General features: G+C 44.9%; 3 protein-coding genes across 3 annotated transcripts; 1 reads left to right on the top strand and 2 right to left on the bottom strand.

The window, feature by feature from the left end:
* Positions 1-3670: 3670 nt before the first annotated feature.
* Positions 3671-4889, bottom strand: CCR75_009423 (uncharacterized protein; the record flags this gene model as incomplete). Its single annotated transcript, XM_067967462.1, has 1 exon — positions 3671-4889. The coding sequence occupies one exon, from the start codon at positions 4887-4889 to the stop codon at positions 3816-3818; it is 1074 nt and encodes a 357-aa protein (XP_067823523.1). The 3' UTR covers positions 3671-3815.
* A 675-nt stretch (positions 4890-5564) lies between these two features.
* On the top strand, positions 5565-6155 carry CCR75_009424 (uncharacterized protein; the record flags this gene model as incomplete). The annotated part of the gene is made up of 1 exon (XM_067967463.1): positions 5565-6155. One exon carries the CDS (start codon positions 5565-5567, stop codon positions 6153-6155), a length of 591 nt encoding a protein of 196 aa, XP_067823520.1.
* A 14848-nt stretch (positions 6156-21003) lies between these two features.
* CCR75_009425 (uncharacterized protein) lies at positions 21004-21816 on the bottom strand (the record flags this gene model as incomplete). Its single annotated transcript, XM_067967464.1, has 1 exon — positions 21004-21816. One exon carries the CDS (start codon positions 21814-21816, stop codon positions 21004-21006), a length of 813 nt encoding a protein of 270 aa, XP_067823521.1.
* Between the last annotated feature and the right edge of the window lie 1695 nt (positions 21817-23511).

Raw genomic sequence — 23511 nt, 5'->3', positions numbered from 1 at the left:
TTCACGAGCTGGGTAGGAATTGGTGACGTTTGACATTCCGGTAACGCACTCTCAACTGTGTTCGTCACGACATCAACTGCAAATGCCTATTGCAGGAGCGAATCCTTTCCGGTGTCCTGCGTGAGCTCGCAACTGTGGATGCACGCCAGTCTATCCATGATTGGTGTTTTGCCAACCATGGCATGTCTAGGATAAAGTCATACGGACTCATCATACGTAGCACTGCTAACTTCTCCTTACAAGAGAAGTCACTTAAGCGAAGGCAAGTTCGACCTGAACCCCCTCAGACTTAACGAGCAACCCCAATATAGACCACGTGAAGTCGTACTGGGTTTTATACAGCGCGGTTTCGCTCGTTTTGGCCTTACACCAAAATATGGATACCTGTGACCGCAAGCAAGCCTCGAGCCTGTTACACACGACATCGCGAAACGCTCATTAATAAAAGCAAAGCGCTTCCGATGTGTGCCGTAGAACGGGCCTCACAGGAAATCGAACCCGGGACCTGTCGCACCCAAGCGCGCCGTTCGCTAAACGAACGGTCGCCTCTTCTCGCTTGGCATCCTGGTAAAGCGACTCAATCATCGCCGGTCTCTTTCTTAGAGCCGCGAGTTTTATAAAATTCTGTGATATTTCCGAATTCACTGGGAGGTCCATCACCTGGTGATTGCCTCGTACTTGAGCGCTATAGACCAGCAGGGTTGAGGTCCGAAATTTCGGTGCCTCCGGGACTATGCTACCCATTTGTTCGACAACTCTGAACTTTAGGGAGCTTAAGAGTCCGCGTCAGTAGGGATCCCGCACCTACTGCGCTCCAGCATGTAGCAACTAATCAGTGGTCGATGCAAAATTCACGCGTCTTGCACGCTTGTTCATGCCATCGCCCTTTGGGAAGGGAGTTCTCTTGCTGGGCATCTTTGCCCCAGCAGGGACACTAGCTTAGCAGCGAGCCATCATACGGCCGCGCCTGAGCAGACTACTTCTGCATTGCCCAGCTTCATGGGAGTGGCATCTGCCTTCTCGGCTGACGGCTTATACCAAGCTGTTGCCGCTGTTGTAGGATTGCTTCTCAACTTAGGGAATTTGGATTGCCTCTTCCATCGTCGACGGCACCTTTCTGAGAAGGGCCTGTCGCGATGGACCATGCCGTAGACCGTTCATAAACGTGGGCACAATAATGTGCTCCGGAATCGGACCTACGGTAATGGACGCCGACAGCGAGCGCATCTCCTGCACATACTCTTACAGATTTCGCTTCGCCTGTCGCACTCTAGAGAAGCGCGCCTAAAGAAAAACTTCGTTGTTCGGCGGCTGGTACATGGCGCGAATCTTTATCTTAAAGATCGCCCATGTAGGGAATGCGTTAACGTCAGCCAAAAGCGCCGAGTAAGCTCACTCTGGCCTTACCGTGCAAGTGTAACATGGCGTACGACACCATTCGGCTATCGTCCTCGATGAGCTGCGCGACAACGCATTGTATCACGACTAACAGTTAGTGAACAATCGTGTGCGCTGCAGTTCAATCGAATTTGGGCGGGTCCATACGAATGAAAATCGGCTGATGTGGCCGGGCACAGAGCATCTCAACAGTTCTATTGAGAGCCTCGCTCCGAGCCTGCTCACGCCTCAGCTCACCCAGAGTCTGAGTGACAGACTCCACCGCAGCATGGCTCTGTGCCGCGGACGCGGCTATCCGCTGTCCGAGAGCGAATGCCTCAAACTGCTCCAACTGAGCAGCATGTTGCTCAGGTAGACTACCCAGGAGCCTGGCCAGGGCTTGTTCACCAAGTCCCTGCGCCATAAGCCCTACCATCTCCCGATGATGTTCGGAGAGGTGGGGAAAATGAGCCCAATCAATATTGAGGCTCATCCTCACGTACACACGCAGAGACGCGGGTCGTGGGAAGGATTTCAAGTACTACCAAGTGTAGGCGGGCATGTCGTAATGCGGCCACGCTCTACTTAGACACACACCATAGCACAGCGAGAAAGCGGTTTGCACCTGCTTCTCTTGCGTGCAGTGAGGCAGTTGTGGTGGGCGCCTTAGCAACCTCACCCAGTGCTCTGGTGAACATGTCGTCACGGGAGCGGTGATCCGACTCCTCGTGCGCACTTACCAAGTAGGAAGTTGATTTCAAAATAATTTATAATAGTCGTTTTAAATATAAATAACTTTTTATATACCAATCATGAAATGTCAGATATGTAGATAACACTGATATATATTGCGAGCGTATCTTTCTAGTTACCTCGCGTAAGTATAGCCACATACACCTTTTGGTATAGCCACACTTCCTCCCCGTTTGTCTTGAATATTGGCGTCAAATATTTTCACTCTATGGGTAATTACACTGCATCCAAAAATCAACAGGTATTCCTTTAGTCTTTAGATCGCCCTTTTGGCCTTTGGTGCATCACCCCAAGACACTGTTATATCCACACACCCTAATTATCTACATGAGATTAGTGACTGCACATCATGAAACCGTATTTTCGTTGGCAATGATAAATGTACGGTTTTCAACAGGTAAAAAAGCCAAGAGCACCTGCAATTGATTGGAGAATCATAAAAAGAGCGAAAAAAGAGAGCAGCAAACCGAGCAACGAGGAAGAAGTTAAGCATGCATGTTAGTTCGTCTTTGGAGGTCAAGCTAAGAATGAATTTATTTTACTTTACTTCTACCCACTTTTGCGGAAGCGCATCAGATAGGCGAATCTTTGTGCTTCTTTTGTACCCATCATGAGCCACAATTGTCTTATGTTATAATTTTTGTCGGCTATCGCTCGTAATTTCTTTGTTGAAAAGCCATCTTGCTATTTATTCAACATGACAGTACGCATATATTGCGAAGTCTATTGCAGTCCTTCCGAGCTACTGAAGCTGGGAAGTCCTGCATAAAGGAATGTATCCTAGTTATCAACAAGTTGCTACCATTACACTACACTCATAAATACAGAAGTAGATATTAAGGGATGTGGCTACATCGGTTCCCAAATGGAATATAGCGACTGGGTGAATCAAAGTCCAAAAGGGATCTAAACACGACGCTGAAGGAATGATTGTCAATTTTAAGATATAGCGGCATAATAAAAGTGTTCATTCTTAAACTGTAGTTTTTATATAATCAAAACATATAGACGGGGAGGGTGTGTGGCTATATCAAAAGGGGTGTGTGCCTATACCGGTTCCTTAATTTTATTATTTTTTATAATGATAATCTGGGAAGAGCTGTCAAAAAAAAGATTGCTCATATAGAAAATATTATCATTGTAACGGATACACCGTTACATAAGGTATTATTTTCAGTGCATGTTACGTTGTACTTGCCATTAATTGACCGGTCCGAGCAAAATTCATGGTGAGATTGATTGAAAGCGCAAGTTTAAAAGGCGAAGGACGTTTGGAGGTCTGGCTGGACAACGTATTTTAACCAACTTGTCGGGCCACGAATGAAATTGGCAGAATTACTAACTCTTTAAACCAGGGTCTGATACAGCGAATACCTGTTATTAGTAAATCCGTTAATACTTATATAATTTAATAGTAAGCGGTTGCTTCTCTTTCCATAACTTTTACAAAACGATCTATATCTATATATAGAATTGAAATGGCACGAAAGCGTCATCCATTGGACGATTTCCAATGGATTTCAAGCGTTTTAGTAGCCAATGATAACGTGAGTTTCAAATGATGGCCAAGTTCCACATAAATTCAGTAACAAATTCGACAAAGCCTTTTATTACCTCGACATGTACAACGATCCCGGCTAAATCACCTTCAAAATAGGCTAATTCATCGCGATTTCATCTTCGAGTTAGGCCTCGTTTAAGATCGTCGTCTTAATGATGCGACTCGTGACGACGTACGGGTCCATATTCGACGCAGGACGACGGTCTTCAAAGTATCCTTTGCCTTCGGCCTCGGCAACGCGCGGAATGCGGATCGATGCACCGCGGTTGGCCACACCGTACGAGAATGTATCCATGCTTGCAGTCTCATGGCGCCCCGTCAAACGGCGTTCGTTCCCAGCGCCGTACGCTGCAATGTGCTCCTTGTGCTTGAGCTTCATCTTTTCAATGGCCTCAATGATCTTGCCCATGCCGCCTTCCTCACGCATGGCCTTGGTCGAATAGTTTGTATGGCAGCCCGCGCCATTCCAGTCGCCGGGAATTGGCTTGGGATCCCACGACACATTCACGCCAAAGTCTTCACACACGCGCAACAAAATATAGCGCGACATCCATAGGTGGTCCCCCGATTCAATGCCCGTGCAGGGGCCGACTTGATACTCCCATTGACCCGGCATGACTTCCGCATTGATGCCCGAAACGTTAATGCCTGCGTAGAGCGAAGCGCGGTAGTGCGCATCGACAATGACGCGACCAAAGACCGAGTGTGCCCCCGCGCCACAGTAGTACGGACCCTGCGGGCCTGGGAATCCACCCTTTGGCCAGCCATACGGGGTCACGCCATCCTTTTCAAAGAGGGTGTACTCTTGCTCAATCCCAAACCACGGCTCGTCGTTTGTAGCAGCTTTCATGACACGGGCAGCGTCTGCCCGTGTGTTGTTCGCGATGGGTGTCATGTCGGGTTTCAAGCAGTCGCACAGTACTAGAATGTGCTGGCCACGACGGAACGGGTCTTTGAAGATGGCCACGGGACGCAGTAGGACTTCCGAGTCCTCGCCAGGCGCCTGGCCTGTACTCGAACCATCAAAGTTCCAGATCGGTAGATCAGCCAACGACGTGACGGGCGTCGTGAGGGTTTTTGTCTTACACCGCAGGTCCTGACCCGTGCCACCGATCCAGACATACTCGGCGAGCGTGACGCTGTCGGGGACCTCCAGGGTCATGTACTGGTCGTAAACAGCGCGGTCAAGCTTGCTCATTAGACTTTGCAAATTAGACAATGACAAAGCTTGAGTGAAACACCAGACAACGGGCGGGGCGACATCGTGGAGTTGTACAAAAAGTATACTCAAACTTGCTTATTATTGGAGGAAGACGGGTGGGTTGTCATTGACAAAAGACTATTGGTAGCTCTCAATAAAAATCGGATGTTTAAGTTCGATTGCGCACTTAAGATTACCAATTAACAATACCGTGTCCAACACCCACCATCTTAGTTCTGATTAGTGAAAAGATTGGATGCCATGTAAATTTCATTTAAATTGGAATCACTCGGCTGGATTGTTGAGACTCGAGTCTTGCGCAAGAGCGGGCTCCAACATGTTTGCAATTGTAGAATGTAAGTGCCACCTGCGGTGGACGCGTTGAATCGCATTTGCGCGGTTTTCATGTACGAATTCCACCTCAGCACCACGAAACGATTTTTCGTGTCAGTCTTAATTGCTCCCCGCAAAGCCTTGACAGAGGACAGATATCGAGTATTGTTTTTTCAAATGCTCGCTAATAGGCAGCGTTGACACTACGTGCGCTCATCTACTTCATGAGTTGGAGGCTTTTGCGCATGGTTTTTTTCAGCAATACTTTTTCTAATTGGCTTCATATTGTTGAAGACGCCTTTTTCACCAATTAACGCTTGCAGAGCTCGTGCTGAAGTTATGGATTATGTAGCATACTCAAAAGAAGAGAAAATAATGTCAACGTGTCCTCACTGCTTCACAGGTACATGCAGGCGCCACAAGCAACAGGACAATGGGCGATCGATGGTGAAAACTGCGAATGCCGAGTCAACGCTAAAAAAGCTATACGACCAGCTTGTGGGTTCCAAGCTTCAGAAACTTCAGGCTGAGGCTGAGAAAGACCCGACCAGGCAGCACGCCAAGGATTTTCGCAAGCAGCTGGATCTGTCGCGCGGCAAGTCGTTGCGTAAAAGCCACAAATCAAGCTTGAAATCGAAAACATCGGCCGCAACAAGTAGCGGACTAAATTCACAAGCACTCGCTGCGATCAATGATTCGGATAGTGACTTAGAAATAGAGCGTCATAAGAGAAAGAAACACAAACACTCAACATCCAGTAGAAAGAGGAGGCGGAAATTTAAGGGCGATGGTGACGGCGAATCTATTGCAAGCGACGATAGCTACAGAAGCAATTATTCGCATGATCCACACAAGATTCTGCGCCACAGTCATAAGAAGAATAAAAGAAAGAAACGCAGTCGAACTGACGACAAAAAAGCGTTTGGATAGAAAAAAGCTGCCATTGAAAGCTATTTCAAATATAATAAAGCATTAAATTCGTTCACTTTGAATAACCCTCGTTTCTTGTTAATAACCTGTCCGTCTCTCACAAACTTCGAATTTGTGAGGAAGATTACTGGTGTAACGGGCTTAAGTTGCCCTATGTTACACAATCCACGTTAAGTACACTTTTTGTACTTGGTCAATAACTTAAGTGAAGTAATCAGGCCCACCACTTGGTTCACATTGTGATCCACCCTTGGGTATGTGATGCACAGAGGTGCATTCATATTAGGCGGGATGATGCCTAGCGTCATCCGTGATGACGGCAAGTGTCATCCAAGTTCCGAGATATTTGGTGTAATGGGGAACACATCGGTTGGAGAACCGTTGTTGTAGTACATTTACTTTATAAGTAAAATACCCTTTTATCTAATTTTAAAATAGTGAGCAACTTATAACCCATTTATTATGGATAGCAAAATGTGGTCGCCGCCAGATATAAATCTGGCGGCCAAAATCTATTATAAATTAGCTAGGGTAAGGTTTTTCAATTTAAATAATTCAATAAAATGCAGTTCTTCTTTTGATCTTAAAGCGTTAAGTGCCTTTCTAAGGCTTGCGCATTGATCTGTAAGAGATAGAAGCCTTGATAAGGTATATCCTCTTGGGCGCTAGTTGCCACTTGGTTCTACGAACCCCTGAATCCGCTATAATAGCTTGTACGACTCCCTGATTTTTAATTTCATTAGTTCAATAGAACTAAGTGACTCTCTGAGTCTGAAAGTCTTTCTCTGACTATAAGAGCGAGGTACCTCCGCTACACCTAATAGCACTCGTAGTCAATCTACGTTTGAGTCTTTGCAAGACTAAACACTCACGAAAATGGAAGAGGTCCCAGAATTGTCAGAAGTGCAATACGCCGCTTATGACAAGCTCAAAACCTTATTTGGGCTTGAACACGTGGAATTTACTATCGTTTTGGGGTCCAGAGGTTCTGCATGCAAGACTTGAAGCCTTCATTCGGTACGAAGCCTCCCTGATTGGTCAGGTACAGGACTACTTAGCGGCATCTATGCCAACCCGGTACATCTCGGTACCTGACTCAGAGCCGAGGGCTCGCCCTCTAACTATAAATGTAAAGACATTTGAGGGAAAAGAGGGAGAAAATTTTCCTTTTTGGATTAAGCAGATGAAAATGTCCATTGATTCCGCCTTGTTCTTAACAGAACCGCAAAAGGTGGCAATGGCCATTTCCAAACTCGGAGGCAGAGCTATGGAGTGGGCACTATCGTGCAGCATGACCATAAACGACGCTTTTTCCTCATAGGATTCGCAGAACAGCAAATGATCAGCATATTCGCACCGCCTGATCAGGCCTTTCGCATGCGAGCGCGGCTCCTAGCGACTCGACAGGGTGGACGAACCCTAGGCGACTTTGTCAAGGAGCTAAGAACCCTCAATGCACCAATGCATCAAGACTCGGTGCAAGAAGCAATTGTCGTAACAATCTTTATGGGGGGTCTTAATGAGGGCGTTGCCCGGACGGAATCATTCCGATCTCATCCTGCTACTTTCGAAGAGGCAGTTGCAATAGCGCTACGCGCCGAGTTCGATTTTAAGTTTGCTCGCGTTAGCACGCCTGTTTACCGAACAAGCTCTTCAAGATATGGGTTCTGTCTAATAGAGCGATACTCATGAATTTAAGCCCCGTTGAGGAAGGAGAAGAGACTCCTCAAGCTTTGGAACAGCATAAGACCATCCGTAGATGTTATACGTGCGGAAGCATGAAACATTATTCATAACTTTAAATATGTATATATATATCATCCCCAAGATTTTGTCTTATGGAATAAATATATTAATTTTAATAGCGTTATAAGGTTTGATGCTATCAATATCATCAAATCATTTAGTAACTTTATATTTAGCAATAGAACCATTTTACATATTATTCAGAAGATATTTCGATAAATCGAAAAATTCGAAAATAATTCTAATATTTCGTCTGCCTGCCCCCTACGAAATTCGGGTAAAGCTCGAAAGAGCTTCAACTTTGACCTATACGAGAGATCTGGTACGGTGCGGGAAAACGTCGATACCGAGTAGGTGCGAAACGCCCTACTGGGGAAGACCATGGCTCTGTTGAACCTTTAGAAGGTGAGAATAAACAGAACGTAGCCCCTATTAGCTCGGTGCTTATTGACACGGGGCGAGAGTACAAGCCTGGCTTGACAGTCGCTTGAGTTACTGTTAAGGGCTTTGATAAGCCGTGGTCAATTTTAATTGACTCGGGAGCGTCTTCCAATTATGCTCGGACCCTTTCCTTTGAAGGAAGTCAACAATACGTTCAGGCACTTAGAGCGCATGAAGGTGATACAATCACTGTTCGCTTAGCTACTGGGACTCGTGTCACTGTTCCCAAAGTTCCATTGAAATTAGGTATAAAGTTTCTGGACTTTGACAGTATGGAACGCTGTCTCGTCCTTGATTTGGATTCGAGATATGATCTCATCCTTCGTATGGCCTGGTTAGAACACCATGAGCAATGGATCGGTTGGAGGTCTAAGACCTTAGGCGCCACGCGCAATGTTCCTAGCAAAGTTTTGGAGAGTCATGAACCCACCTTTGCTAGGCAACACAAGCGCTATTGGCGCGGATCATTGAGTCTGTCAGTGTTTTAGATATTGCAATGTCTGAGATAATTAACTCTAATGTTAAAAACATTAATTCTGAGCCCGACTCAGCACAAATAAGTGGAACGGCACGTCCCCCGTCGAGTGACGCTCGTTGTAATAACGATTCATTGAATGCTGAAAGCATTGTTGGCCTAAGGCCGAATCATCAAGGGTGCAATATCCCTGAGATACGTGGCACGTCTAAGTCCACCGAGTATGGTCGGCCGAGGTGGCATCATTCTGAGTGTCAGTAGTGACACTGTTAGCGGTTCGCTAGGACCTCAAGGGTGCAATATCCCTGAGATACGTGGAGTGGCACGTTTAAGTCCACCGAGTGTAGTCGGCCGTGGTGGCACCACACTGAGTGTCAATAGTGACACTATTGTCGGTTCGCCAGGGCATTTTGGGTCAAACTCTTATAATGCACGTGAAGCGACACGTAAACGTTCGCTGTATAAGGAAGTTGAGTTGCCTAACTCCTTGTCGGATGTCAAATTAGACACCATGTCTTGTATAGAACCAACACAGGCTGGAAAACCCGGGGAAGTGAATGTCTCGGCCTCTAAGAGGCGTATTGTCTCCACTCCAAGACAGGATGGACACGAAGCGTGTATACCCTCACAAAGTGATACAAGTGAGCAAGTACATACGCTTGTAAATGGCGTAACCGGTAACATTGAGGTGGAAGTTAGCCTTGCGGCAATCCTCTCGTTACATGCTCTTTTAGAGATGACGTAATGTTTATTGATTAGTGCAGTCGAGCCTTAAAAGCTGGTGACTTATATGAAATGGTGGTCATTCGACCTATGGTTGAGTTAAATTCATCGTCACTTCAAGACGAAGCTGTCCTGGATGACACAAAAGCTGCATCTAGTGCGCGAAATGGGTCATCGATCCTTAAAGATCCTACGGATCCCATTTATTTCTTAAATAAGGAATTCCAAGATGTGGTATGTAATAATTCACCATTTACCTCCGGATAGAGGTGTTCGTCATGAAATTGACTTAGTTCCGGGAACCAAATACTGTGTCACAAGACAATGGCCTTTACCAAGGGAGCAGTGTGACGTCATTGATGATTTCATCCGTGCTAAACACGAGGCTGGAATGGTACGAGAGAGCAAATCTTCTCGTTCACCTCCGACATTTGTGTCAAAAAGCCAAATTGTAAATGGTGCATTGTACATGCTTATAATAAGCTTAATGCTGTCACTATACCAACACAACCCCCCACTCCTAGAATGGATGTTCTTCCGAACAATATGGTGGGATGTACAATGTACAGTGCATTAGACTTACTCGATGGTTACTACCAACTGTTCATGCGAGCTAGCGATATCCCGCTTACAGCGGTTAGCACCCCAAGCGGCATGTTATGGGAGTGGCTGATTTTGCAACAAGGGCTTTCCAATGCCCCGGCAACATTTAATCGTCTAGTGACGCAACTGTTTCGCCCTCATCGAGGCTATGCACAGACTTATTTCGATGGCATTTTTGTCCATAGTCGTGCGTGCAGGGTCGGTCGGATATGGACAACCATTTAGATCATTTGCGAGGACCGCGCTTTATTGGACCATTTACGGACGTGGCCAAGAAGGCCCTAGCTTATACACTAAACCTTCCCAGCAAGCTGCGTACACACATCTAAATCTTGTCCTCGTCTTTATAAAAGATTGTCGGCCACTGCGGTCAATCAAACCATTGCAGCAGTTGTCACGGCGAAATAAATGCATTTGAATTCGATAAGAAGACTAAACAATAAGCTGCTGTTGATAGAAGGATGGTATTGACAATAAAGACGGGATTAAATTGTTCGCCATATGCTAGCGATTAAAACTGTTTGTATAGATTGTAGTGATAAAGGCCGCGAGACAGCTTGGCCGAGCCGTTAATTTTGTTTGTATGGGTTGTAATAACAAAGGCTGCGAGACGGCTTGGCCGAGCGGTTAAGGGATAGACTAGAAATTTATTGGAGTAACCCCCAGTGTCTTATGTTGGCTTGCTTAAGCCATATCGGGACCCTTCCCACGTGGACTTGAAGGCGCTTGCGCCGAGACAGGCGGTACCACTAAATGTAAAATCAGGTGGACCTATAGCCTCAGTGCGGCTTCGATCCATGGTTGTACGGTCAACCGAAGCACTAAAATATCGGCTAGGCCTTTCTTCGTTTTGTGGCATAAATGCCGAACGAAACTGGCATTTGGCCTTAAGCTTAGCGAATCGAAGCGAAGCTTCCGGTTCAAACGAACATCAGCCATAACCGCAGTTTCTCCGATATTACAAATATTACGAAGGTGGCGGGACCGGTAGACTCAGTTCTCAAATTAGACTTCGTTTTCACTCCTTCTTTCCTTACGATCAGAATTTTCCTCATGGAGGTCACCGAAGCCCCACGGGCTTGGTCACGTAAACGCGTCAGATACTGACTTCGCGTCATTACCTTTGGCGTAAGGTATCGCTCATGAAGAGCATCGCGAGTAGCGATCTCCTCCGGCGTCTTTGCCGGATCTCCGGAGATCCAGATGCCCAAGCTGTGACCCGCAATCTCTTCCGAGACGCTCCTCCGCACTGGGCGGAGTGAAATTATATTCACTATGAACTTTAGCTTTCGCTATCTCGGCAGCTCGACGACGAGCTCTTTCCTCTATGAGGATTGCTTGCTCTTGCTCTTCATCGAGCGGATTAGTATTGATGTTGGACTCATGGTCCCGTGTCCTGCTCAATGCAGTCAAGGCATCAGCGGCACCACGTTCTGGGAACGGATTCGGGGCTCTCCGACGTTCGTTTAGGCGTGAGTTAACGACGCTCTTTTCCCTCCTCCTCTGATTGAGAGTGACTTTCAAAGTTCACCATTCCCTCATCGTTGAGGAAGGTGCTCAGAGTCTGTGCCTCACGCTTGATTGTCATGTGACAAAGGAAAGAAAAACACAACCAAACGGTTAGCTGTTTAAGTTTCAACCTCAAAGAGTAAATGAAGCGAATATTGTCACTCGGTGTCAACACTCTGATTGGGGAGGGTGTAATGGGGCACACATCGGTTGGAGAATCGTTGTTGTGGTACATTTACTTTATGCTTTTATCCTTTTCTAAACTAGTTAAATACTTAAAATCCCATTTTTTATGGGTAATTCATGTTGTCGCCGCCAGGTATAAAACTGACGGCCGAAATCTATTATTAAATTAGCTAGGTTAAGGTTTTCGATTTCAATAGTTAAATAAATTTTAGTTCCTCTTTCGATCTTAAAGCGTTAAGTGCCTTCCTAAGACTTGTGCATTGATCTGTAAGGAATAGAGCCTTTCTAAGGTATATCCTTTTGGGCACTTGTTGCCACTTGGTTCTACGAACCCCTGAATCCCTTTAATTAGGATTCCTTAAGCTTTAATAGCTTGTACGACTCCCTAAGTTTTGAACCCATTAGCTCAATAGAACTAAGTGGCTATCTGAGTCTGAAAGTCTTCCTCTGACTTTAGGAGCGAGGTAGCTCCGCTACATTTGGAATAGTATGCTCGCAATACAGATTAGTGCTTATCTACAGAGCTGGCATTTATGATTGGTTGAAATAGGTTCTATAGGTAATATGATTATATATTTATTAGTCAGAAAACTAATTTCTAGTTCACAAGTGCGCACCTGGAGAGGGTTTCCGCTCCCGTGACGTCACTTAAACTAAATTACTTTAAGCGTTGGGTGAGGTCGCTTTGGCGCCCACCAACATCCTCACTGCACCTGAGATAAGACGGTCAAACCGCTTCCTCGCTGTCCGTGGCCGCATTAACTTGTGCCCGCCAACAATAGGTAGCTAGGAGTCTTAAGCTTAAAGTATAGGCAAAGTCTTTCGAACAAAGAAAAAGTAAGTCTGTATATATACATTCTAGTTTCCTACGTAACGATTTTCTATCTACTACTAAAATTACCATAATAATAACTAAGGATGGCACCTTGCGCACCGCACAATCGTGGTTTATAACAATTAGTGGGGATGATTTAGACTTCTATCAACCAATCAATAGAAGTAACCTATGGTTACATCGATATTACCAAATTTGGTCGTACTGGAACTATTAAGTCAAATAATTAATAAAGAAAATTATTTGTACTTCTTTGCTTATTTCCTTTCGAACAACATTATATTATTTTTTACTCTTTCAGGAAATATATCTTATGTACAGGGACACCCCGTTATACCCGAAAAAATCTAGTATGTATTTCCTTGTAATTTTGCAGGATTGGTTTCTTTTTAAAATCCTAATTTTATCGCATTCTTCATTTTCGTTCAAAAATCAATTCACTCGCGCATGACGACTAATAAGTCCGTGTGAGTCGCCCGTGTGGCCGCTTAGCTGGCAGCTGCACGGATCAGTGTAGCTGTCACTAAGGCAAATGTTTCCGTAGATGCTAATGCGTCTACTGTAGGGAATACGTTACTTCTTACTCCCAGTGGAGGTGACTGGAATATGTCATCTGCTACTGCCATTGCAGGTGACGTTGACAAGTCACCTGTTGCACCAATTGTAGGTGGCTGGTTTAAATCACCGCCACCGCCCAACTAAGTGGCGACTGTGAAGGCCGCCGGATCACCCGGGGCCAAGTCCGATAAACCTTTAGGTTCTAACGTGACTATTAATGAGGTTATGAAGAGGTTGTTTGACTAGTCGAACCTCTTCGGTGGAGAGTGACTCCATGGGCGATGATCACTCGGGTGACGTTAGTGTACGTCGCTAGGAACGAAGTGATTGCGGTTCGCTCCTGAAGGAGGCCTTGGTTGTCCTCTAAGGGAAACCTAATTCGTTGGTCTGGTATGACCAACGATCAATATGATATTTCATTATTCGGCTCATCCACACTTCACAAGTCTGGTGCGGATGAAACGGAATTCTTCATCGATGCCTTTTTCCGGCATCGGTGGAACACTTGTAAACGGGTGGGGAGAGGATGTCAACCTTGTGTAAGCTTGGACAGCCTATGTACAGAATGTGCAAAACTAAGGCCGTGGGGTCTGGCTAGACAAGTTAAATGCTTTTCGCGAACGGTTCGAGAAATACACCGTAGTGGTGCACGCTACAAGCTGCACCGTTTGTCTAGAGGCAGGGATACCTTGCTTCTCACGGTGGACTCATGTTTATGCTGTTAAAAGGGCGCAGGTCATCGCCCTAAAAAGGCATACTCCCTTAACGATCCTCATTGTAGGACGTTCATCTCTTGTGAGATGTGTGTAGAAATTAAGAATCTCGAATCCTTTTACGAGCGGTGAAACCGCTCTGCTTAGGAGGATAGGTCTCGTGACACTGTCCGACGAGACCCGAAACGTTAATCATCAATTAAGAACGAGGCTCCCAACTATAATGCGAGGGTGTATACTCTCGCCAACGACGATATAACTCTTTTAAACTCCCTCTACCTTACGGTGGTTCGAGAGAAATTCAATAAGAAAACGCATCTCACCACTCGAATCCGTCAACGGATGTGGAGGAGGAGGAAAAATCGGGATCGTATCGTTTGACAAACCCGATTTAACATCGTTATTTAAATCACACCCTTTACTATTTGAGGAAGTACATTGACTACGAGCGATCCCGTCGCCGCGAAGTAGCGTTGACGGTAGATAAAGTTCTCGTGACCGGTTAGAGATTGTATGCAAGCTGCGACTGCTTAACTAGCAAAAAAAATGACAGATCAGTCCTTTCAATCGAGCTGGTGACAGCTCGCTAGAAGAGCTCTTCCTTGGAGAAAAGAGTGGATCGTCTGATTTATGAGAATCAGACTATGTCCCGAGATCAAAAGGCTTTTTCTCGACACCAGCAGGCTTTGGCGGATTCCCTAGACCATTCCAGTGTAATACGGGATCGGAACAAACCTCGTACTAATGGAACGGGCAGAGATGCCCAGCACAAACGTAGAATGCGTACGCATCCTACGAGACAGCTCAATCGTGTCCGCATTGCCTTGGCAGTGCAGTACTTGAAACGAGCCGATTTTACCTGGGCAGTAATTTCTTACTCCCACAATCGGCGTTAAATGTTTGATAGGTTTACCGTACACATTAGAACTAGATCATTAACATTAAATGAAAGAACGTTTGCTTGTCCATTTTGTCAGAGTTCCGTTCCTATCGGTCCCCCGCAGCAGCGATGGAGTTTTGTAGGAAACGGAACACTGCTTTTCTAGCCAGCAGTAAATCATCTGCTAACTCGGTTTTGTTTTTGTCTTCACGGCGATGGGATCGGTTCGCACTGCAAAATTATCATTCTTCATTATTGAGAGCATCCTTCATTAATAATATTGTCTCTGATGCTGAGTCTTTCAACATCGTTATCAAAGTCGGCAACAGCATTATTGTTATTAATGAGTGAGTCCACTTTATTATTGATTAAATCAACATTGGTATCCTTCGCATTGACTGAGTGTCAATGCGTGATGAGCAAGAGCTAAAACGTTCTTTGCTCGAGAGAGTTCCTCCCCCCTTGAATAAGAGTCACTCTCAAACAGAGTTCGTACACGGTGTGACGTAAGCCATTCACGAAAATGCTGTATGACTTGTAGGAGCATGCACTGAATTGGTGGTGAATTCCACCATCGGCAAGAAATCGCTCCAACTCGTAAATGAATGGACGTATCCGCGAAGTATCTCTTCGAGAATATGATTTGCACGCTCTGTTTAACCATTCATTTCAGGATGGTCAGAATTTGACATATTCAACTGTGTTTCGAGTGAATTGACCACAGATTGCCAAATCTCTGCCGTGAATCTAGGGTCTTGATCGGAGACAAGTTCACGGGTTAACCCAGGAGTCGAAATATCGTATTAACAAAGACAGCAGCACAGCCTTTGGTTGTGATCGACTCCGGTACTGCAGCATGATGAACCATCTTGATTAAGAAGAACAAGAATACCATTATTCTTGTGATCGTCGTCGGGAAATCCGAAGACGAAGTCCATAGATACAGACTGCCAACGCTCTGCCGGAACAAGCAGAGTTTGTAACGGGGCACGAGGGGGGCTGTACTTACTCGTTGACAAACTTCGCAAGCACGTATGTACTTGCGGACGAACTCATACTGGCGTGGTCAGTAGAAGTCGCGACTTATCGTGAGCTAAGTTTTCTCACGTCCGCGATGACCACTTCTTGGTGCATCGTGGTACTCATACATGATGCGCAATCGCAGATCATTATGGGTGGGGATGACGACACGAGGTGTTTTGCCAGCAATGTCTAAGAATAAAATAACCCATTGCGTGTTGCATATCAATCTGTTGAGGATCAATACAATTTCGACAATCCTTTTAAGGTTTGTTGGGATAGATTTCCAGGGTGATCCATCAACCCGTTAAAGGCCTTATCTTCTTGATAAGCCCTTCTTATGTCGACGAGTAATGTTGACGACGCAGCAATTATTGTTGCAACAGTGGCCTAATGCTCACTGTTGATTTGCGCAGCCGGCTCAAAATCTGGCCTGCGCGAAAGGGCACCAGCGACGACCTGATTTTTAATCCACGAAGAAGTTAAACCCCGCGAAGAAAGACAACCATCTCACCATTCTTTGCGATAGGCGTGGACTGATTACGGCCGTGAGTAATTACGCTGGTCCGTGCATACAGACGTTCTAAAACCATAACTTAGCCACTGCATTTTCATGGCAAGTAGTTCCTTTTCATGCACGAATAGTTGCTTTCAGCTGGTTGAAGCTGACGCGATTGATTATAGACGACGCGCTCTGCGCCGTCTGTGTCATATTGCATTAACGCACAGCCGATTGCAAAATCGCTGGCGCCACTACCCACATGAAAAGATTGGTATTGGTCAGCAATCGCCAGGATTGACGATTGCATTAAGCTTTGCTAGATACCCTCAAAGGAACGCTACCAATCCGTGTTCCATGACCACTTTACATTTTCTTGAACAGAGAAGAAAGATGTACTGTCATTTCGGCATAAGTGCGTGAGTATTGTGCAGCTACGCCGCTAAACCGAGAATCTTTCCAAGTCCCTTTGCATTGACTGGCACAGGCCAATCGGTGTCTCCTTGATCTTTTCTGGATCGGGGCGTACACCGTGTTTACCTACGATGCACCCAAGGAGCGGTATTTCGCTTGCATTGATTATACACTTCTTGAGATTTGCATACAGCTTGTGCTTAAGCATAAGTCTAAGAACCTTTCGGACGTGGGTAAGATGTAATTCAACATCCGACTTTTCGTTTATGGCTCTGCTATGAACGAGGACGTCATCAAAAAAAATAACTCGGTGCAAAATCCCGCACCGAGATTAACAGATTGGTTACACACACCGAACCTAACAGATTGGATACACATTCACAGGAGCTTTTAAGTCCCTATGGCATGACTTGCCACTCCCATAGCATACCGCTTTGGGTGCTTACTGCTGTAAACGGGATATCATGTTTTATGCATAAGGATCTGATAGAATCCAGCCATCAGATCCATTGACAAAATAATAGTACTCTTTGACATACCATCATAATTACTTCTTTTCGTGGTATCGGCGTTAAGTACGGTACAGTAAGCGTTCAGCTTATTGTATGCACTATCCGCCATCCTCCTGTTGTTTTACGCACACAGAATGTCCGAGAGCTATGTGAAAGTTGATTCCCTCATATGGCCCGCTGCTAAGCGTTCGGCAAAGAATTTGTCGATCGCTTTTACTTGGTCACTAGTCATGGCCATTGCTTCATGACACAGTATTTCGAACCTGGGATTAGGTCAAATTCGTGCCGAGTGCCATTGTCCTTAGGCGACTCGCACCGTACTGATTCAGGGAAGACAACCTTGAATTCTTTTAAATCCTTATATAAAGGTTTTTCTTCAAGGAATCCCAGGATTGGGGCGTAAACGTTCAATCCGAGTCTTCACATCGAGGAGACTTTCGTCCATCTTTGATCTACTGAGAATCTATTCGTTCATGGGAAATATTATCGCCAACCGAAAATCGGTCACATATTTGTCATCTCTGATAAGTACGCTGATCTGCTTGACTTTGCCACTATGCAGATCACGCAAGAACCGTTTCGGTTCTAGCTTTGGCAATTGAGTTATCTCCGAAGTTAATTTTCGGAGGCGCTAGTAGATCAAGTGCATAAGCGCCTACACTTGATCTATTGTTTACTAAGACATTGATTGTCTCAGTTTCTTCTTTGGAACTTATTTCCAAAGGTAAGTGGGAACCTTTGACCACAGGTTTCCGGGGACTTATTCCCACATAATTTATTTGAGGGGCATCCTCCCCAACTGCCTCTTGCTGTGGTTGCGCTACCACAGCTAGAGTCTCTACATTCGACTCTCCAGTCGACCTAGGACTTTTGCACTGTCTCTTATAGACTGGCGTTCTAAACTTTCTTTTTTATGTTGCTTTTAATTTAGCATCATTTTTCGTACAACTCAACTTATTTGAGTGGTCAAACTTCGACGCTGTCTGTGTTTGTGCTCAGCAGTCGGGATTTAACTCCACAATGTGTTGGGTATTCACACTGACGTCATGTGCAGTCGTGCTAACGACCGAACCAAAAAATGGGTCCATCATACTCACTCGTATGATACCACACGCTCGTGGACGCATTATGACGTTCATCAGCTAGCCATATGATGAACAAGAGGCAGGCATCATCACGGCTTGATGCTGCCAATTTATACATGGATCTTTTTTCTGAGCCATATTAATCCAAGGATGGCATCAAATTTGTCATCCAAATCTAGTACGATGAAATTATCATCGTACTGAGTACCATTAGAAGTGTATTTAATACTAACTAACGTTTCTTAAATGTTACGGGTGCGCCTGTTGCTAGCACACTGTCACCCTAGTTAGAGGGGTATCGCACGTAGCGAATTGAGCCTGCGATCTTCTAGCGATTGGCGTTGAATGAAATTGTTCGACGCCCCACGATAGAGTAGGGTCTTGAGCGGCAATTTATTTGACAATTTATTTTCAGATTGATGAGTTTAACCAAATCCCTTGGTGCCGTTACACACAATGTTTGTGTGTGAGAAGCAACTTTCATTAAAAGGCCAGCAAATTCATTTGGAGTTCCTGGATCAGTAGAGCGCTTCGCACCTATTGACCCCGACCGTTTTTTTAAAATCCGCCTCGCCGTTGCGGTTTCGCAACAGCGTCGGATCCGCGTCCCCCGCTGTTGCTAGCGAGAGGTTTGTCTTTTCGCTCAGTGTTTGTAGGCACTGGCCGTGAGGCTCTACACTTATAGGGTAGTGGCCCATCTTTTGACAACGATTATATTTTTGTAATCGCTTGAAACTTAAAGAGCGAGATTTCTTGCTCTCTACATACGAGAGGACCATGGTTTCTAAACCTCCGTTTTTGACGTCTCGGTGGACGATAGGCACCAAATGGACAAAAGCCTATTTGAAAGTGGAGTCTTCCTTTTCCGCTATAGAGATCGCTTGGTCTAGCGACTCGAATTCTAGTCAGTACAGGTGGATCTTAACAGGAGCGTCTGCAAGACCTTTAATAAACACAGTAATTGTGTTTGTTCATCAATTTATTAAAAATGATACAACAGACCAGGTATCGTGTATGTTGGGCATAATCATGAAGGTCATGCTTGCCCTGCTTCAAATTCAGGATCTTGACTCGAGCCCGGACTTTAGCACGTTGCGGTTCAAATGTTTGTCTGTGCCGGATCTTAAAGACCTTAAACGACCCAAAAATTAATAGGTCGCGAAGCTTAGGCGCAAGATTTGGCACGTCCAGCTATGTTGGATATGCGAATTTAACTTTCGTCGCATCATCACTGATACGGCGAGCTTCTATGGCGTCGTTTTGACACGACAAACCATCTTAAAAGAGAGGTGTCTACGACTACATTAAGCTTAAATATTTCGATCTTAAGCATTCGGGTCGACGTGGAAGCTTCGGCCCACTAGCAGCATATAAATGCTGCTGTTGCAGCAGCTCTAACTGTTAAGGATACTGCTAGAGCTGTTGAGACAGCAGTCTCAACACATCTGAGTATTGAGAGCGTTGGTGGCGAAGCAAGGCTACTTTTTCTTGGGCCCCGTCGAGTTCGTGTTTAATGAACTCGGCTATGGCCGCATGCCGTTCATCTGTGTTCAGAGTGAACAGCATAGCACCAACGGCTAGCCCGCCTACAACCAAACTCATTCGTTCGATCGCTCTCCATTCAAGGTCACTCCAATGAGTAAACCTTTCATACACTGCGTGATAACTTTTTGAGAAGCTTGAAAGCACCATCCGTCTTCATAACTAGTACGTGCAGAGGAAGACTCACTTTTAAAACACTTGCTTTAAAAAGGCTAAAGTAAACTGTAACCATATAATTGAGTTCTTCTGTTTCGATTTATTTAATACTAACTTAATTAAATACAAATGCAAAACATGAAATAAATTCTAATCTGTCTCTTTCTTCGCGCGCGTCCAGCGCTGACTGGACCGCGGAGCAAGTAGATATTATGGCCTATATCTACCAATCGATAAGCTTTCCGAACATTACTATGCAAAGTAATATTCTCCAAACGTTTCTACCTTTTAGATAATATATTACATATCAACCCTTAAGTGTTAATTTCATGTAACGATGCACCGTTACAGCTAATGTCTTATTGCATCAATAATATCAAATTTGGTATTATTGGAACTATTTAAGTCAAAATCAATAAGGAAAATAATTTTGCACTTCTATATTTCTTTCCTCTCATGCGAAATAATATTTATTATTCCTGTTATATGTAATAATACTTACGTAACGGACACCCCGTTACTCTTTGTTTACTTGAAGTTTCGAGGCACCACTAGTACTGATCAGTACTAGTCGAAGGCTGCCCCCTTACACTCAGCAAAAAATAATGCAAAGAAATGATTCAAGTAGCTGAATAGTCTTGGCTAGTAAATCGATACTAAGAAGGCTTATGTTAGGGGAAAGGATAACTGTGTAAATTTGTCAAGTTTCTTCGTAGCGCTCTTTTTATCTACTGACTTTTATAGTTAAAAAAAGCTATGATAGTACCTCATTTACTCATTCGTGCGTCTAGCATCAACTGGCGAGATTGAATTAAGCTTCAAGTATAGTACTTACTTTTAAGTATCTCAAGAATAGTAATTGACAAACAGAACACTTTTACACGGTTTCTCAAGTTATTCTCAAGTCAATAGATAATAATGAAATATTTCGCAAATTAAATGAGAATTACGTTATGAAGGGATACCATAGACGAAAGTCAAAAACCTACTAAAAATCTTACTCACACTGGGGTCCTTTAACAATTCATTAACGTCCCTAGATAGTAACGGACCCAGCTCTGGAGTGTTCTCAAGCACGTACTTGAGCTGAATCCTGGTTGTCAACTTGTCGAGATGATTAACCTTGTTCAAATTAGTTAACGCTCCGATCAATAGCTCCGCGATCGAATGTTTCTCCATTAACTCCTTGATCTTGTCGAATTTATTACTCTCGACAAGTTCAGTAACGGTCTTGCATGGATTCTTTTCTGATGACACAAAACAAATGTTTTTAATGTACTCTTCATACTCAATAGCACGAGCGGCCGCAACTTCTGGTGATTCTACAGAGAGCAATCTCGTCCTATATAAATCAGGAGTGACGCCGAGCAGAGCCAACTCATCGTACGATGAAGTGATGGAGTACAAGACTTCACGATCCTTGATAAAACCTTTCATCTTTGTGAGATAGTACGATAAAAGTTTCTTTTCTTGCGACTCGGGAATGAGTTTCTTCACGGCAGCAGCAGATAAACGAGTCTTCTGCGCGATCGCATACATCTTGTTCGCCGCATTTTCAAAGAACATGCGTTCATCATAGGCCGTCGCGTCATGGGCTAGAGCTCCGCGAAGCCTGCGTATGGTTTCGATGGTCTCTGGAATCGAAGCATACTCGTGCAATTGCAACGCAATGTTCTCCGGATCACGCGTTGACACCGCTACGCTGTGGCCGTACGAAGACTTGACGCACGTCGCCACGAGAAAAAAAAACACCGAAAAGAGCATTCGAAGCTATACTCTTAGTGTTTTGAAGCTATAATTAACGCTACAGCTGTGAGTAGGTACTTGATGAAGGAATTATATAGTTGGGATCGTATTTGGTGGTTATCGAAAAAATTGACAAGTGAAGGAAGTTTGAATTAATGGAGTTAAGCACAAACTCGCTCTCGCCACGGAGTTGCGACTCGAAACGTATAACTGCTACTGGTGTCTAGTGCACGTTTGGATACATAGCTGATCCGGAAAGAGGTTTTACGACATCATAGAGAAAAAAAGGGATGGTACGATCTGATCGCATTTCAAATAGAGGCATTAAAGCAACTGAAGAGTCCAAGAGACTTCTGACTGTAACGCAGATTCATAAGAGGCATGTCGAAGCAGCTACTGCCTCGAAAGCTACGGATATTGCTCAAGTGTTGCCTCTGAAGCCACAGGGTGGCACCCATCGCTGGGTTTTCTTTTTCAGTTTACTTTACGGAGGCTGCGGGCCAAAGGTCTCGTTTTGCCGCAAGGTTCGCCTGCCTCCAACTTCCGGCTCTATTTTGTGCAAATGGCTACTGCAACGTAAGCCAGATACTCATGCCAAAGTACTTGATGTCTATTAGTAATATTTGCAATTTGCCTTTCTATCGTACGCGATTAAAATTGTGTTGGGTACATATTGGCTGTTCACAGCATGTATCCAACTCAATTTGATTTAATTTGTAGAAATACCTTTCTGAATACTTCGCAATACATTTCGAGCTTGACGAAGGACCAGAAAACAGATGCACAATAAAAGTGCTCAAAAATTTCTCACAGCGCTAGTGTAACGGGCTAAAGTTGCCCTAATTTACACAGTCCCCGTTAAGTACACTTGGTGTACTTAAGGGGATGGTCAATTACATAAGTAAAGTAATTCGACTTAGCACTCGGGGGTAGTTCACATTTGTGACCAACCCTTGTGTATAGGTATCTAGAAAGATACGCTCGCAATACATATTAAGTGTTATCTATAGATATGACATTTTGCTTGGTAGAAACAGGTATTTATATTTAATACGATTAAATAAAAAATAGTCTGAAAACAACTTCCTACTTGGTAAGTGTGCACGAGGAGCCGTATTACCGCTCCCGTGACGACACTTAACTAAAGTAGTTAGTGCGTTGGGTGAGGCCGCTAACGCGCCCACCACAACTACCTCACTGCACACAAGAGAAGCTGGTTAAACCGCTTCCTACGGCGCGCTCGTTAAGTCTGAGGGAGTTCAGGTAGAACCCGCCTTCAGCTTTAGTGACTTCTCTTGTAAAGAGAAGTTCACAGTGCTAGGTATGGAGAGTCCGTATGACCTCATCCTAGGCATGCCATGGTTGGCAAAGTACCAACCATGGATAGACTGGCGTACACGCACAGTTGCGAACTCTACGCAGGACACCGGAAAGGATGTGCTCCTGCGAGAGGCCTATGCAACTGATGTCGTGTCGAACACAGTTGAGGGTGCGTTGACGGGATGTCAAACGTCACCAATTCCTACCCAGCTCGTGGAGACTGAGGTAGTGAATAGGACGATGACAAGTAGTCATGCGTCCGAATGTCCTGCACAGAGCCGAGAGCCTGTGGCAGTAGACGGCGAGCTGACAAGAAGTCATGCGTCGCATAAACCGGCACAGTGCCAAGAGCCTGGTGCGGTTGGAAGGGGTGCGTTAGCCAGGAGTGCAACG

The sequence above is a fragment of the Bremia lactucae genome, linkage group LG8 (genome assembly GCF_004359215.1).
Source record: "Bremia lactucae strain SF5 linkage group LG8, whole genome shotgun sequence".
NCBI classification, from domain to species: domain Eukaryota; phylum Oomycota; class Peronosporomycetes; order Peronosporales; family Peronosporaceae; genus Bremia; species Bremia lactucae.
The sequence above is the reverse complement of the archived record's forward strand: the minus strand, read 5'-3'. Positions and strand labels throughout refer to the sequence as shown.